The 15,925-nt window shown below is 34.8% G+C and overlaps 8 protein-coding genes across 8 annotated transcripts; 4 read left to right on the forward strand and 4 right to left on the reverse strand.

The window, feature by feature from the left end:
* Positions 1–1,833: 1,833 nt before the first annotated feature.
* ASCRUDRAFT_76876 (putative ammonium transporter) lies at positions 1,834–3,403 on the forward strand. The gene has a single exon (XM_020193653.1). The coding sequence runs from the start codon at positions 1,839–1,841 to the stop codon at positions 3,258–3,260; it is 1,422 nt and encodes a 473-aa protein (XP_020046266.1). The 5' UTR covers positions 1,834–1,838; the 3' UTR covers positions 3,261–3,403.
* A 74-nt stretch (positions 3,404–3,477) lies between these two features.
* DCN1 (NEDD8 ligase DCN1) lies at positions 3,478–4,032 on the reverse strand (the record flags this gene model as incomplete). Its single annotated transcript, XM_020190045.1, has 1 exon — positions 3,478–4,032. A coding segment is annotated over one exon (555 nt), but the record flags the coding sequence as incomplete, so codon positions are not given.
* A 481-nt stretch (positions 4,033–4,513) lies between these two features.
* APC2 (anaphase promoting complex subunit 2) lies at positions 4,514–7,264 on the reverse strand (the record flags this gene model as incomplete). The annotated part of the gene is made up of 2 exons (XM_020190726.1): positions 4,514–6,081; positions 6,340–7,264. The coding sequence occupies 2 exons, from the start codon at positions 7,262–7,264 to the stop codon at positions 4,514–4,516; spliced, it is 2,493 nt and encodes an 830-aa protein (XP_020046268.1).
* Positions 7,265–7,287: 23 nt separating this feature from the next.
* TRM8 (tRNA (guanine46-N7)-methyltransferase) lies at positions 7,288–8,586 on the forward strand (the record flags this gene model as incomplete). Its single annotated transcript, XM_020193654.1, has 1 exon — positions 7,288–8,586. A coding segment is annotated over exon 1 (857 nt), but the record flags the coding sequence as incomplete, so codon positions are not given.
* TOP3 (DNA topoisomerase 3) lies at positions 8,439–10,319 on the reverse strand (the record flags this gene model as incomplete). The annotated part of the gene is made up of 1 exon (XM_020190703.1): positions 8,439–10,319. One exon carries the CDS (start codon positions 10,317–10,319, stop codon positions 8,439–8,441), a length of 1,881 nt encoding a protein of 626 aa, XP_020046270.1.
* Positions 10,320–10,506: 187 nt separating this feature from the next.
* On the forward strand, positions 10,507–13,089 carry ASCRUDRAFT_9150 (uncharacterized protein; the record flags this gene model as incomplete). Its single annotated transcript, XM_020195080.1, has 1 exon — positions 10,507–13,089. The coding sequence occupies one exon, from the start codon at positions 10,507–10,509 to the stop codon at positions 13,087–13,089; it is 2,583 nt and encodes an 860-aa protein (XP_020046271.1).
* A 171-nt stretch (positions 13,090–13,260) lies between these two features.
* Positions 13,261–14,072, reverse strand: ASCRUDRAFT_76883 (uncharacterized protein). Its single transcript, XM_020193655.1, has 3 exons — positions 13,832–14,072; positions 13,682–13,763; positions 13,261–13,604 (listed from the first exon to the last, which is right to left on the reverse strand). Exons 1-3 carry the CDS (start codon positions 13,987–13,989, stop codon positions 13,344–13,346), a joined length of 501 nt encoding a protein of 166 aa, XP_020046272.1. The 5' UTR covers positions 13,990–14,072; the 3' UTR covers positions 13,261–13,343.
* A 564-nt stretch (positions 14,073–14,636) lies between these two features.
* Positions 14,637–15,925, forward strand: ASCRUDRAFT_71436 (uncharacterized protein; the record flags this gene model as incomplete). The annotated part of the gene is given in 4 exon segments (XM_020191936.1): positions 14,637–14,863; positions 14,883–15,000; positions 15,145–15,271; positions 15,450–15,925. 4 exon segments carry the CDS (start codon positions 14,637–14,639, stop codon positions 15,923–15,925), a joined length of 948 nt encoding a protein of 315 aa, XP_020046273.1.

Genomic DNA, 15,925 nt, shown 5'->3' on the forward strand with positions numbered 1-15,925 from the left:
AATTTGCAGTTAAAATAATGAAAACTTGAAAAGCACAGCCATAAAAATATTGATAATAAATTATTATATGAAAACGATTCCAAACAAAAATCAAAAAATGATGATTATGATATGATTTTAATAAGCATTAAGCAATTTTGTGATTTATTTGGTTAATAATAACTTTAACAATGTCGATGTTTTGAAACAGAAAATTTTCTAGAACTAGAAATATCTTTGGCATCTGATTTGAATAAATAAATAAAAAAGAAGTTTGAAATTTGCTTTTAATATGCTTTTTTCAGTAATAATGGTAAAATTGATTCCTATCTGCTTTAAAAGTCTGATTAATATACTTTTGCCTTTAGTTGAGAACTTGATAACTTGAGATGCTATCTGTTTTGATTTGACTCTGGTTGAATGGTGATTGATTGGTGCATGCTTTTACTTGAAAACGGATTTATATTAGCATTATTAGCTCTCAAGCCTTCAGTGATAATATAGCTGTACACTGATTTTATGATTTGGGGTTTTGGGTTCCTAGTTTGGCATCTTGAAGATTAATGTTTACTTATTTCCTTGTTATACTAGATTGTTTATCTAATGAAATTTTGAAAACTATTCAGTGCAGATTGTGGGAGGTTGATAAAAATATAAAAAGCTGTAATTCGCTTACAATTATAAATCATAAATGTGTATTCTATAAGCCGGAAAATTAAAAATACTATATATTGTTATTAATAAGCAGGTTCAGAATCAGAATCAGAATCAGAATCAGAATCAAATGATAACGATAATGTACAATACAAGTCAACCTGTTGAGAGATATAATTTACTTTTGGATTTAGTGTAAATTAATTAAATCAACAAAAGCATAATTGATTTAATTTGAGCAAAAAATTTTATAAGAACATTTCCCTCAAAGCAAACTGTTTTAGGAAGACATTTCCGATTACATCAAGGTAAGCTAAACCTGATAATTTGTCAAAATACTTTTCCCAGGCTTATGGTTCTTCAGTTGTAGTTGTGCTTGAATTAATTGTCATTTTAATGTTGAAATTAAAGAACAATTTAAATCCTTTTATTTTCTGAAAACTGGTTGCCATTTTTAAGCTAAATATTCTGGAAAGAGAAAAATAGATTTCACGATCTGGTTTTATTGAAAAAAACAAGCAATTTCTTAAACAGATAAGCTTTTTTCTCTTGGTTCCGCGCTAGATATGCGCCCCTCCTCTGCGGAACAACATTTTTAACTGAATTTTAACTGAATTTCAACTGGAAGACATAAATGGCGATCTTTAGGAGACAATTTGCACCAATAACAAGTACTGAGGGTTGTTCTGTGACAAAATAGAGTTAACAGAGATAGGCTACCAGCATAAAGTTGTTGATCTAATCTAGAGATAACAGTTTGGGTTGGTGCTGTATTTCTTGTTTGATTGTTCAACTTTTCTAGATTTATGTACTTTAACCTTAGCATATTCCAAAAGTTCCAAAAAGCTTGAAATTAGCACCTATTTTATTAGCCAAATCTCAGTTGTGCAAATCTATCAGGATTGTATTTGTCAATTAATAGGAACAGCTATATTAACAATTGCGTTAAAGGCACCGTTGCTTTATCAATTTAAAAGAACAAAAAAGACCCTGTGCTTTCTTTTAATTGCAGTTGGGTTTTTGAAAGAAAGTTTCAGTAATGGAATAATGAGTAGAAAAACAATATATATATAAAAATGAACTGATTCTCTCATGTTGTGTTTGGAGTCGATTTTCTTGTGTTTTGCAGTATTTTTTGAAAGTAAAACTTTGACTAGTCAAAATAACTTTTTATAATGGTTGGAAGCAATGCATTCTCATCGGCAATGCTTCTTCGTAAGAAGGACTTGTCAGATTTAGCAGAACAAACTTCAACTTTTGTTGGAGCTGATATTGCTTATATTTTACTATGTTCTGTTATGATTTTTATTATCACACCAGGTATTGGATTATTTTATGCTGGAATGCTAAAAAAGAAGAATAGGTTACAATTGATATTGCAAAGTTATTTGGTAACGTCGGTTGTCACAATTCAGTGGTATTTGATGGGTTATTCATTAGCTTGTTCAACTACATCAACTTCCGAACTCATTGGAAACTTAAGAATGGGGGGTTTAATGAATGTTAATGAAGGACCATTAATAGAAGGTGGGAGCATTCCTTCAATTGTTTATTTTTTATTTTCATGTTTTTTCGCTGTTGCAACGGTTCAGATTTTTGTTGGTGCCATTGCAGAGAGAGGTCGATTATTACCATCGTTAGTCTTATCATTTTGCTGGGTAACTATTGTATACTGTCCCTTTGCTTTCTGGGTCTGGGGCACAAATGGTTGGCTTTATAAAATTGGTGCATTGGATTTTGCTGGTGGTGGTCCTGTGCATATAGCCTCTGGGGTTGCCTCTTTATCCTATTCATTGTTTTTGGGAAAAAGAAAAGAATGGAAAGATCTGGGAAACCTTCCAAAGACCAGAGACTCATCTCCAGTTATTACAATGATTGGTGTTTCGTTAATTTGGATGACATGGTTGTGTTTTAATTCAGGAACTTTACTCACTGTGAATGTTAGAACTGGTTATATTATGGCGAATACCCAAATAGCTGCTTCGTTTGCATGCTTCACATTCACTATTATTGATTACATTTTAACCGGAAAATGGTCCATTTTTGCGGCATGCGATGGTGCAATAGCAGGATTAGTTGCAATTACTCCTACTTGTGGGTTTGTTACAACTTGGGGCGCTGCTATTTCAGCTATAGTTACTGCCACTGTTTGTCGTCTTACTTATAATGTTAACAAATGGTTTGGTATCGATGATGTGACCTACTCATTCAACTTACATGGAATCGGTGGTATGGTGGGTGCAATAATGTGTGGATTATTAGCTTCTCCAAATATTGCAGGTCTTGATGGTGTGACAGTGATTGAGGGTGGTTGGATTTGGCATAACTGGAAGCAAATGGGTTACCAATTTGCTTCTATTGCAGCCATAACTGGATGGTCTTTTGTTTTCACATATGCTCTCTGTTTCGCTATTGACAAGATTCCAGGGTTGAAAATGAGAGTGTCTGAAAAGGGCGAAGAAGAAGGTATGGACTTGTTTGAGCTTGCTGAAACATTTGACGATTTAGTTGGGGTTGCATCTGGAATTAGATACGAGTATTATAATGGCGGAGAACCATCTTCTTCAAAGGAGTCTTCGAGTTATCTTAAAAATGTTAATTCTAAAGTTAACGTCAGTGAGGTTTAGAAAGAAAAACCTGTCAATTATTTTCTTTTTATTATTTATAACAAATGATTTATCTAAAAATTAAAACATTATACCTGTAATTATAACTACAATGATATATGAGTTTGAATTTGAGTTTGAATTTGAGTTTGAGTTTGAATTTGACAATTGACATCACATGATTATATAAGCTTATCTAATAAAAAGATTAGAAATACATATCATCTTCAAAATCATTAATTGTATCTTTTCTGCAGTAGCTTACGAATTCATCGATTATATTTGGCCACGCTGCCATTGGGTCCCAGTTATCATAAGTATTATCATCTTTATACTGAATTAAAAAATCCAAAAACATGTTCCAAACATCCTTTGAAATTCCACCCTTTTTCGCCAGTTTGACGAATTCGCACCAAATTGGAATTTTCTCTGGAAATCTGTCTTCCAATAACAATTCCCAATAATCAATGGCTATATCTGAGTCGATTGTTGTTTGATTCTTTTCTATGATGAAACCAAAGGAATACCTGTATAGTTGTTTTAACTTGATATATCCTGTCTCTGATTTCAACTCATCTTCAAAACGATCGAGCAATCCTCTCATATCAGGAAGGGTGTATGCGTTCTGTGAAGTCCAATATGACACAAAGGATTCATGTCTGAATATGCCCATTGAAGGAGAATCAAGAATAAAGGCTAAGATCAAGGCCCTTCTGTCTTCGGGTTCAAGGCCCAAGCCCTGGATATAATTTATAGTCCCATCCAAACCAATTTGTTCTCGATTATCAGGATCTAGATGTAGTAAAGCACCTGTTAGTCAATTATTGAAAACTACTGTTTTTGAAAACCCAATAGAAAGAAGTGACACAGTTACTTACCAGCATAGTTTTGGTATATTTTCTCTATATTTGAAAGTGGCAAACCAACTTTTCTCTTAAGGTTCAGAAAAGATCTGTAGCGTGTCGAGTCGTTCAGTGACGAATAGTAACTCTCTATGGCATTTTCAATCAGCCAGTGGTTGTTCTTCAAATAAAACGAGGCCTCGTTGGTAGAGGTGGCAGTGACAAGGCAAAATTGAGAAACTAGCTCTCGTTGGTTTTCCTAGCGAGTGTTAGTCCAAGCACTTCCAAAGGGGGTTGCAGTCAGAAGAAACACATACATTTAGCATCTTTATCTTATCTGGCTGGTGGATATAATGCTATGGAGAGGTAGAAAATGGGCTCAAAAGCGATTTCCCTATTCACGCCAAGCGGAGGCCATAGTTCGGAACGGACTCACTCGTTCTTCTTCAACCGGAACGAGTTCGGAAGCACTGGCTCGAGGGTGTTCTGCTTCACACACCACTCGAGAAAGGTTCGCAACTGCTCTTTGGTGTAGGAGTAGCCCATCTCCTTGGGCACCACCAACCCCAAGAAGGAGTGGATTCTGTCGGCCTGCAACGAGCCATGCAGCGTGAGCATGTAGCTGATAAAGGGCCAGTAGTTCTGCATCGCAGCCTCATACACCTCGGATTCGTTCTCGTTCTCAGCATCGATGATGTTGTCGTTGTCGTTTGCTGTATTGATCGAGGCTCCCTGGCTCTTTTTCGCAACTTTGGTTCTCTCCTTCTCATTTTCAACAACATTGTAGGTGCCTGGTGCAGCTTCTTCCACCACGCCGTGCTTGATCCAGAAGGTGATGGATTTTTTCAATATGTTTTCAGACAAATCAGGAAACCTGTTTTTAAGCTCTTCCATCGTCAATCTGGGCTTCTCTTGAAAATGCATTATAACTGTGGCCTTGTCTGGGGAAACATTGAATGCTTTCACCCGGTCTTCCAATTCGAGCTCGATTTCAACTGTTCCTAACGTTGGCAACCAAACAAGCTCGCGATCTCTTTTCAATTTTTTGAAGTTTGATGAATAGAGATCACACTGTTTCTGGATTTCTGCAGGAAATGTGAATTTTTCTTTTTTCAATCTTGATATAATATTAGGCCAAAACAAACGAGATAATACCGTTGAATGGAATTTGCTATTTTCTCCATTGTTCTTATGCAATATACTATCCATTGTTTTAGAGTCTGATATATCCTTTACCATCACTTCTAATGAATCAAACTCGGATTCTCCGAATCTCAATTTCAATAGTTCGATCTTGTTAATGATTTCGTTAATATTGTAATTTGTGAGCTTTAGTAATTGAGAGGATAGAACTGCTGTAATTTCATTAAGAAAAATATCCTTTGGATGAAACAAAGTTATTAATGATTCGATAACATCGTTGACTTTTGATTTTTTAAAATCAGGCAAAGCATCAATAGGATCAGGTATCCAACTCAACTCTTCTTCAATATCAACCACCACTTTATTGTTACTACCGCCATTAACAGTGGCTAAAGTCGTCACATTATAATTATTAATTTTTTTAATTTTTTCAGTTTTCTTCAACTCTTCACCTAATTCACCTAATTCATTATTTTGATCATTCAATAGACCATGCACAATATATTCAATAGTATCTTCTCTCTCTTGAAGATACCTTCGAATCGGCCTGCAAACTTTATCCAACAATACACCTCTTGGATCAATAATTAAAAAGATCTTAATCGTTGATATGTAACACGTTATAATATCAATTGTATTTGCACCGGCTAGTAGCAATCTCTTTGTACACAACATAATAAAAGTATTAACTAAATTACTTCTTTGACTTGAAGTTTTGAGCGATTGCCGTAACTCCTTCAACGCAATGATTGAATTGGGAAAATCAACTAGTATATCAAAACTCTCAATTATTCTTAGATTCACTAGTTCTGAATCAGCAATATTTTTCAAATTTTTGAATAAAAAATTAGATGTTTCTTTAGCATCCTCATTTTCCGAGTTAGAACTATTATCAAAATCATTCTTACGCCCAAAATCATGAACGTTTTGCCTTTTTGATGTCTTTATATGAATTGGAGAAGCCTGAATGTCATCATAATTATAATTATAATTATTATTATTATTATTATTACTATTATTATTATTATTATTATTATTATTATTATTATTATTATTATTATTATTATTATTATTACTATTTATGAAACCTGAGCTATTAAGATCTCTAGAAATACTGCTATTAACAGTATTGGTATTATTGTAGTAATAATATTCATCAAAATCATTTATTAATAAAAATGGAAAATTTATTAATTTGGGAATAATTTCCAATTTGATAAATAAATATATCTTTTCAAGTAGAAATTCGTCCCAGATTTTGGAGCAATTGATAAAAATGTAATTTTTAAGATATAACTGAGTCACTTTAGCGATTGTGAAATTGAGATTTTTAGTCAAGTCAATATTTATTAAAATATTGCTCAAATTAAGTAAATTGACAAAATCTGACGAGTTATTATTAAATAAGTAATTTTGATATAGTTTATCCAAGTTTTCAATGAAATTGAAATTAGAAATAATATTGAACTGACTATTATTTTGCTCATTTAAATTCGATGATAACAAAACAGCTTGAAATAAAGCATTTAGTGATTTATCGATAACCAAGATTTGATCTGAATTCAAATTCAAAAATCTCAAGGGAAAAAAATAATGGTCTTTGATAAGTTTAATGGTTTCAATAATTTTCACCGTCGTCTCTTGATTAAAATCCTCTATTTTGCTCTGATATTCATCTTGATGTCTGGTCTCCCCATGTTGAGTGTGATCTTTTCCATCTGATTCAATCTGATTATCGTGTAAACACTCTGATAAATCACCCACAGCCTTTTGAGCAAAACTGTTTCTGATTAATTCCACATAGACTTCAACCAATTGATCTTCTAACCCAAATATGTTTTTGATTGCTCGCTCAATCACAATGGGAGGGCTAACATTGACTTGAAAACTGGACAACCATTCAACAACAAGATTGAAATCAGTTTCGACATCAAGATCCGAATTGGCGCTATAGGCAAAACCTACACTGCTGACTAGCGAAGAAGGAGCAGGAAAAACCTTGAAGAAGTCGTCTTTCGAAAAGCAGATTGATTGCAACATCGGACTATGGCTAGTACTACTTCTGACCTCTGGCTCTAACCACTTTGATCAGCTTTGGTCTATTTCAAAGAGATGGGGTTGTTATCGCTTTTTCGTGCTGGTGTGTTTACAGAAGCATTGCTGGGTGCTGGGTGTTTTTCCAAAAAGGTCAGTTGAGCTTTGAGGCGAAAACAATTTTTTCGCTTTGATGAGCAATGAATTTGAGAACGAGAAAACAGTGTGAAGAAAATAGTTGATAGCATTTTACCAAGAGAATGACAGAAAGCAAGTTAATAGAGGTCGAAGCAGTTGATGCTAAGAACCAGGAGCCTTCTTCTTTGCACCACAAGCGTAAAATATATCGCCAGGAGCAGGAAAAGAAACGTAAAGTGCTCAAGAAAGTGAACTTCGAGAGAAATCTTGCAGAAATAGATATCAACGATGGAGAGATAGACCTTCCTCGAAAGAAATTTTACAGACAGAGAGCCCATTCCAATCCCTTTTCAGACCACCAGCTAGAGTACCCTGTGTCTCCCTCACACATGGACTGGTCTAAATTGTACCCACATTACTATGATTCTACCAACAATAAAATGACCAGAGAAGTGACAATTGCTGATATAGGCTGTGGTTTCGGTGGTTTGATGATCCAATTATCTTCAGAATTCAATTCCAAGCTAATCTTGGGGATGGAGATCAGACTACAAGTCACAGAATATGTCGAGGACCGTATATTAGCTTTGAGAACCAAACACCTCAACGAGCCTATAAATAATTACCAAAATATTTCTGTATTAAGAGGAAACGCAATGAAGTTTTTGCCAAATTTTTTCAAAAAGAGCCAATTAGAGAAAATATTTTTCTGTTTCCCTGATCCTCATTTTAAGCAAAGAAAACACAAAGCGAGAATTATTTCTTCTACATTATTAAGTGAGTACGCTTATTGCTTGAAAGAAAATGATGGTATAGTGTATACAATTACCGATGTTTTAGATTTACATAACTGGATGGTCAAACATCTCGATGAGCATCCATTATTTCAAAGATTGTCAAAGGATTGGGAAGATAGCGACAGATGCGTTCAAATAATGATCAATTCAACTGAAGAAGGTAAAAAAGTCGAAAGAAATAAAGGTGACAAGTACGTAGCCTGCTATAGAAGAATTCCAAACCCATGTTAGTTTATATTATTTATCTATTTATTTTCGGATTGAATGTCTTTATATACCTTGATTAATGTATCGCAATTTTGTGTAGTCAATTGGAACGCTTCTTTATATAACTGTATCATTTCACGCAATACTTGTTCTTTTGTCTTAGTACCAGAACAGATATTTTTCAATTCAATCTCTAAATTTTTCCTTAGAAAAGGTTTTGATAAACTAATATTGTTATTAAAATCAATGCTCTCAAATCCCTGGACCAATCCCATTCCCAATTCGCTTGGAACTAAGCGTTTAATTGTGCCCACTTTCTTTTCACTAATATATTCTCGTGTTTTAATTTTTTCAATATGTTCTGCAATGGTTGCATCTGTCCCAATACCATTAGCATCCATTAAAGAAATCAATTCAGTTTCTGTCAAGTATGAAGGTGGTGCTGTAAATCCATCTTTAATATCGCATTTAAATATTGGAACTTCCTCATTCAATTCAAGCTCAGGTAACATCTTAGTAGTTGATACCCATTTGGAATAGTTATAAACTTCTAAATAATTTAGTTCCCTCACCACAATTGAGTTTGCAGTAAAGGTCTCTGTCCCCCATTTTAACGTTATTGTAGTCGAATCACCTTTACCATCATCAGAGCAACACGCTAAGAAATGCCTAACAACATACTCATATATTGTTTTCTCTTTTGCATTCAAATTTGCAGACAGACTAAGATAGTTTACTGGGTGAATTGGCGGATGTGCCTCATCATTGTTTTTTCCATTTCTGGGCTGACAAAATTTATGATCTTCCAACAAAGATTTTGCATAACTACCCCATTTAGCATCTTGAGTTTGCTTTTCAATAAACTCCTTTAAATCCATTTTTTTGGGAAAAGAATCAGTCTCAGTTCTTGGATAGGATATAAACCCCTTAGTATACAAAGACTCTGCAGCAGATAGAGTGTCCTTTGCGCTGAATTTGAAAAAATTTGAGCATTTTTTCTGTAATTCAACAGTTGTTAATGGAAATGGCTTATAATTTATCTTGGGTTTTTTAACTATACTGCTGACTATTGCTTTGTCAGAAAATGCTAAACAATTTTCGAGTAATGCAGTAACATAAACTCTATCAAAAATATGTCCTCTTGACCACTTGAAACCATACTGGATTCTGCCCTTTTTAATTATCAAATCCAAATACCAGAATGGTTCTTTAATAAAAGATCGAACTCTTTTATATCTATCAACCACAAAACCCAAAGTTGGGAATTGGCAAGACCCATAAGATATGATTCTTTTTTCGGCTTTCAAATCGGTAAAATTCCTTTGATACGATGTTGTTAAAAATCTAGTGAATATGGCGCCTGTTCTTAGGTCCAACTCCATTCTGGTTCCAACGGCAGCAACTGCATTTTTGTCTAGTTTTGTTGGATTCAAAGCTGCTCTTACAATATGAGATTTTTCTAAATGAGAAAATTGTGCTCTCAAAGTGTTTTCAATACTGAATGAAGGATATTTTCTTTGAACACTCTGAACTATTTCATAACCAATATATTCGCCTTCCCTATCACAATCAGTCCATATCATTAGTTTCAGACTACTAGCTGCCTCTTTGATAATATTCTGGATGATCTTTGCACTATCTGAAGTAGCTTTTTCATATATCTGGGCTTCAAATAACTTGGAAGCAGTTATTGTGTCCCACGATTTATATTGAGATGGAAAATCATGAGAATAAAGATGGCCACTCACTGCAGTCATGGTAACATTGGATCTTCCATTGCCATCCTTGAAATCAAAGGTAAAATCGTAGTTTTTAACATATTTGTAAGTTGAGCTTCTAGTTTTCACATTACCACCACCAAGTATTCGAGCCACGCTCAGTGCAATTGAATTCTTTTCAGCAACACAGAGGACTTTCATGTTTAGTGTTACTTTTTTGAACAGAAAAATTCTTCTGATTCAATTATAATTTTAAAGTTTTGTAGACACTTTTTCGAATTTCCAAATTTCGCGTTCGTGTTTTTTTTTCTTGATTTTCTTCGATAATCAATGTGAATAGGATGAAGAGTGTGGTTTTATTTGATAAATTAGCATAGTTACGTCCAGAATGGATGATAATGTAGAAGAAAAAGAGCATATAAGTCATGTTTCTGATGTTGATGCTGATTTCGATGATGATATTGTTGATTTCGACAACCTTAGTGAAATCGCAAGTGAAGAAGAAGACGAACTTACATATGGTAACAATTTAGTTGACGTAAATGCTGATGAATCAGAAGATGAAGATAAAGCAGAAGAATTATCCGATGGAGAAGACGAATTTGAGGTAGAAGATAAGAGCAAAAGTATTGATAAAATTTACAAGAGAGATGTTGAAACAAATGGAGATAAAATTACAAAGTCAAAAATAGCAGTCAAAAGCACTTTAAATATTTTTTCTGATGACGATGATGACTTTGTTGAGGTAGTTAGTAGAAGAGATAAGGGATCTGTGATAACTGAAATACCTGATTCAAGAAAGGATAATTCCAATGATGATGAGCCAGTTCAAATGAGTGAAAATAAAAGAACATTTAATCATCATGATAATAAATCTTCCGAAGCCGAGATTAACAAAAAAATTAAATTGGATAAGCATTTAAATAATGGGGGTCCAAATACATGTCAAAAGATTTACAACAGATTAATTGATGATAAAAACAAGAATTTGAATGATTTGGATGATTTGGATGATTTTCAACTATATCAGCAATATAAATTTTATTTAAAAAAGTATCCATCATTTCTTACAAATAGTTATCCCGAATATGATCCTCAAATTAGCAGATTACAGAATAAATTCAACAAACTTAAAGGCCATTTTGACACATACACCACACAAGATCTTATTGGATTGGATAAAAAGTATTACAATTTTATTAGAAAGAGCCAAATTCTTAAGAGAAATTTTCAAATAAGAAACAATGAAATTTTAACCGAAAAATTAAATGGAATAAAATTAAAGCCGTTTTCTCAATATTCAAGTTTATGGTATCATGGTCGAAAATACTTGACGATTAATCATATAGGCAAAGTATGGATTGAAACCAATACACAAACACCAATAGTCTCAATTGAAAGTTTTAACAAAAGCAAGCTTCGAAATTATCATTTTAATGTTGAAAATTTTTACGATATTGCATTTTTAAGTGAAAAGGGCATTTTGTTGGGAATATCTGGGTATTATGATTTGATTGAAAACAATATATGCGTTGAAGAATTGGTGAGATTGAAAAGAAAGTTGAAAATATTGTTTAAACCACATAATTTTCATGAGTATCAAAATAATAGCAGTAATTATGGTAATGGTGATGGAATTATTCAAAAACGCTTATTGGAGATTGATATTGAGGTGTCTAAAAGTGAATTTATCAGTTGTATTACAATTGCTAGTAATATTATATTTATATTCATAAGCAGCGGGAAAGTGTTGAAGTACAATTTAGTGAGTGGATTGGCGATTGGAATTGAAAAGCAACTTCCAGTATTAGCGGCTATTGGAAATAATGAGTATTTGTTTAGTATCAGTATACGGAACTACCAGACGTATAAGTTGAGTTACAATTTGATTTCAATTGATGGTGAAAAGTATAGTGAGAGTGTTATTGTTCGAGATGCGATTTTTGATATAATACTGAACAGCCGAGATTACGAATACAAGAAAAGTAGAAGGAAAGAGAGGATAAATGGGGAAGGAGATTTTAAGAATGAATATTTGAAGGGGATATTTTTTAATGAGATTAATAATAATCCATGTTTATTAGGGAACGATGATATTTTGTACATGATCAACGTGAATCCTGATCGAGGAGAGAGGGAAATTGAGAATATTTTGGTTCCTGTGTTGAATATGGGAGAGGTGTTTAACAAGTATAACGAGTATCATGATGATTTGACATATATAGGGTTGGGGATGAATGAGAACCATTTGCAGTGTTTGGTGTTCAAGACGCCGTTTAGCAAGTTTTCGACATATGAAGGGAAAAGGGCGAGGTTGTTTAAGAATGGAAAGTTGAGCGAGAATTTGAATAGGATGAATGGTGTGTTGCCTGAGTTTTGCAAGGAGAACAATAGTATATTGGTTAATTTTGAGGTGATTAAGAATAAGAATTTCTTGAGTTATTTGAGGAGAGGGTATCTTAATTCTGGCTTTAACGAGGAGAAAAAGATTATTGAGAGTATTGAAAAGAATATTGAAGAATTGGATGAGGATAAAGTCAGCAAGGAGCAGAAGTTGGAATATGTTCGGATGTATTTTGAGAAAGTTGGGCATAAGAAAGAGAGAATAGAGAAGATAGTTGAAAAACAAAAGTTTTCAATAAACGATCAAATTTACGAGGAATTGTTATTACAAGAGATTGAAAGAAAGGAGAAAAGAAGTAAAGTTGAAGGAGATGAAGATGAAGATGGGATTAGGGAAATAGTGGAGAATAAGAAAAACGAATTAATTAATTTGAAATTAAGCTATGATAAAAGCATATTAAAACTTTTTTTGGAACTATGTCAAGAAGGAAAATTAGAAGATGCATTAGAAGCAGGAAAAAGTTTAAAATTGGAAGAGAGTTTTAATGCAGCAATGAGAATTGTGAAACGGTTGGAATTAAGATTTCTTCACGAAAAAATGGCTGAAATCCAAAAGAACAGGATATAAATAGAAAGATTAATGAGTATCTAATGATATATTCAAAAGATAGTTATATGGTTCACGTGACAAGATGTTTAAACTATTTTTTTTTTCTTTTTTTTTGTATTGATAATAACTTTTTCCTGATTTGGAATTATATGAATAGAGTTGAGACCAAGACTGTGGATATAGGGAGATGAAAAAGATAAGATTTATTGTGAGTGTATGATATGAAAGTGTTTATTGATAAGATAAGATAATATAATTAAATAAGAAAACAATTAAATGACGGTATGTCTGTTTATACCAAGAATGATTTTCTTGTCTTTTTCACCGTACCATTTATTATAAACAAAACAGCCAATCATTGTTAATAGACAGGAAATGAAGATCAAGGGCACAAAAACCACGATAACAAATAGGATGAAGACTGTGACAGCAGCAAATAAGATACCGAAGGATATACCAAAGGAGTATAATACATATGAGACTGGTTTAATTGATAGTGGGATTAGAGCAAGACAGAGAAGGATTAGGATTGTCTATTGGACATGGTGACTGATTAGTATGGGTGATTGGAACAGGCGGCGAGAGAAGCTGGAAGCAGAGATATACGTACGTCCTTGATTGGATTATGTCTGAAATGAAAGGCAAAAGCAGATAGATTTGAAGGCAACGCAGCGATTTGTTGGTCTATGGACCTGTAGCAATGGAAAGATAGTTAGTATGTGGGTTGAGCTTGAAGAAGGACAAGCAGAATGATACTAACAATTTACAAATTTGATATGTATGGGCCAAATAGCTGAAAATCAAAGAAAAGATTTTGCCCAAAAGCTTCAATATGTCATTTATTCCAGTGACATCGGCGAGAGCTACCACCTTCTGGGTGTTCTCAGAGCGAGCAAAGTCGTTATCAAGCAAGGCCATTGGAGATGAGATGGAGGATGTGAATTAGAGTGTTAAAGTACTGCACGAAGGTAGCGATATAATGGATACAATGGTGGGCGAAGAGGACATTTTGAGCTAGAGCGAGCCTGGAGCTGTTTTGGAGAGCACACTCTAAAGAGCATTTGAAAAGTAGCGTAAAGGGTTCCTCATAAACCAACCATAAATGAGAACACTGCTGTTTGTACCAGCGTAATGGAATATTCTCTCAGAGGATTCCGCAGGTAGGGCTCTGAGAGAAAAAGCCCTATGGCGCGGCGCGGCGTGTACGGGACGACGGTTCTTTTGGGAGCCGGTACTGAAAGAGGCAACCACAACAGCGCGGTTGCAATGATCAACAGTGGCACTGAAATTGGCATTGAAATTAGCAGTCTATTTAGTGGCGCTAGCGGTGGTGCATGTGAAAGACAAGTGCCGGTGTCGCCAGAAGGACGGGCGTGCTCTCCTGCTGTATTTACCTCTTTCCTAATCTGACTTCGGCTGGAACATGACTTTGTGGGAGGTGGAATATATCTTGGGCTGATCTCCCTAGGTTCTCGATTCCTCCAACACTTCCTCAAAACCACCAAAACCACCAAAACCACCAAAATCACCAAAATCACCAAAATCACCAGAACCACCACCTCACAATGGAAACCACTGCCAGCGAAAAGCAGCCCAAGCACGAGCAGACCAGCGTCTTCACGACCGAACTCCACCCCGCCGACACCCGCGAGAGCGAGAGCGACTTCGAGGGGCCTGAGCAGCACAGGCAGCAAAGCGAGGAGTTGTCGTTTGATGACTTCAAGAGATACCTCTTCTTCAAGCTCCAGGCCGGCTACGACAGGGGCAAGGTGAATGTGTATTCCGTCGCACTGTATGTATTCTCCCAACAGCTCCAGCACCGGACGCACACTAACACTTCCCAGGTATGCCATCTCCCTCTTGAAAAGGTTCAAGGTTAAATACATCGACAGGGCCATTTTGTTCGCCTTTAACCATCCAATTGTTGTTGTAAGTATAAATTCTCTTGCACCATCCCTGCTGCTTCTTCTTTGGGTTTGCATTCTCTCAATTGATCCCCAGCTAGTTCGCACTTGATTGCAACTGACTGTTCTACACCAATTATTGCCGGTTCACTACTAACAACCCTCTCAGACCTTTATTGTCGTTACCTTATTCGTTACCTCACCTGTGTTGATTCCCTTATCGATAATGTTCTTTATCAGCGCTTTCGTCTCCTTCGTGGTCTTTGTTGGGGCCTTCGCCTTTTGGTTTGGCACAGGTATGTTTTCTTCTTTTCTTCTGACTATAAATCCACATCAGATTCGTCTTTTCTACACTCTCGCTCTTTTCTCTTTTATATCTGCAATTCCCATTAAGCGCCGACACTAACCATCTCAACGCACTGATTGTACATCAATTTATCTTCTGCTTCTTTGTTTTCATCATGTTTATCACAGCTTTTGTCTTGTTGCCTTTGATATTGACCTTGACTGGTTTGACTATCACCTCCTATTTGTTTGTTTCGTCCATTTACAACTTCTACATCTCAAACTACGATCCAAAATCCTTTCAAAGATCCTTCTTGCGAAGATTGGCAAACAAATTTCCTCCATCTATTGGTACAATCGAAGTAGATCCTAAAAAGACCCCAAAGGAAAAAAACAAATCGAAAATAGTCAATACAACCAGCAATGTTCCAGCTTCTGTTTCAAATAAGAACTCAAATAACGATTTCCAAAATACAGCTCAATTTCCAGCAGAAATTGATACCAATTCAACTCCCCAAAAAAATCTATCCATTGATCAACTAATTCAATCTCAATCTCAAGTTCAACCTCAATCTCAACCTCCGGTTAACCCCCAACTTCAATCCTCAATCTCATCTCTCTCTCCAGCTCAACAAACTGAAAAACTACTCTCTCCGACCTATTAA

The sequence above is a fragment of the Ascoidea rubescens genome (assembly GCF_001661345.1).
Source record: "Ascoidea rubescens DSM 1968 unplaced genomic scaffold ASCRUscaffold_10, whole genome shotgun sequence".
Lineage (NCBI taxonomy): Eukaryota > Fungi > Ascomycota > Saccharomycetes > Ascoideales > Ascoideaceae > Ascoidea > Ascoidea rubescens.

What these genes read in the sequence shown, in the direction of transcription:
- ASCRUDRAFT_76876 (XM_020193653.1), top strand. Translation starts at nt 1,839, where the DNA reads ATGCTTCTTCGTAAGAAGGACTTGTCAGATTTAGCAGAACAAACTTCA.
- ASCRUDRAFT_76883 (XM_020193655.1), bottom strand. Translation starts at nt 13,989, where the DNA reads ATGGCCTTGCTTGATAACGACTTTGCTCGCTCTGAGAACACCCAGAAG. An exon ending in ACATATCAAATTTGTAAATT is followed by an intron (nt 13,764 to 13,831) that starts GTTAGTATCATT and finishes CCATTGCTACAG; the next exon opens with GTCCATAGACCAACAAATCG. An exon ending in GACATAATCCAATCAAGGAC is followed by an intron (nt 13,605 to 13,681) that starts GTACGTATATCT and finishes CATGTCCAATAG; the next exon opens with ACAATCCTAATCCTTCTCTG.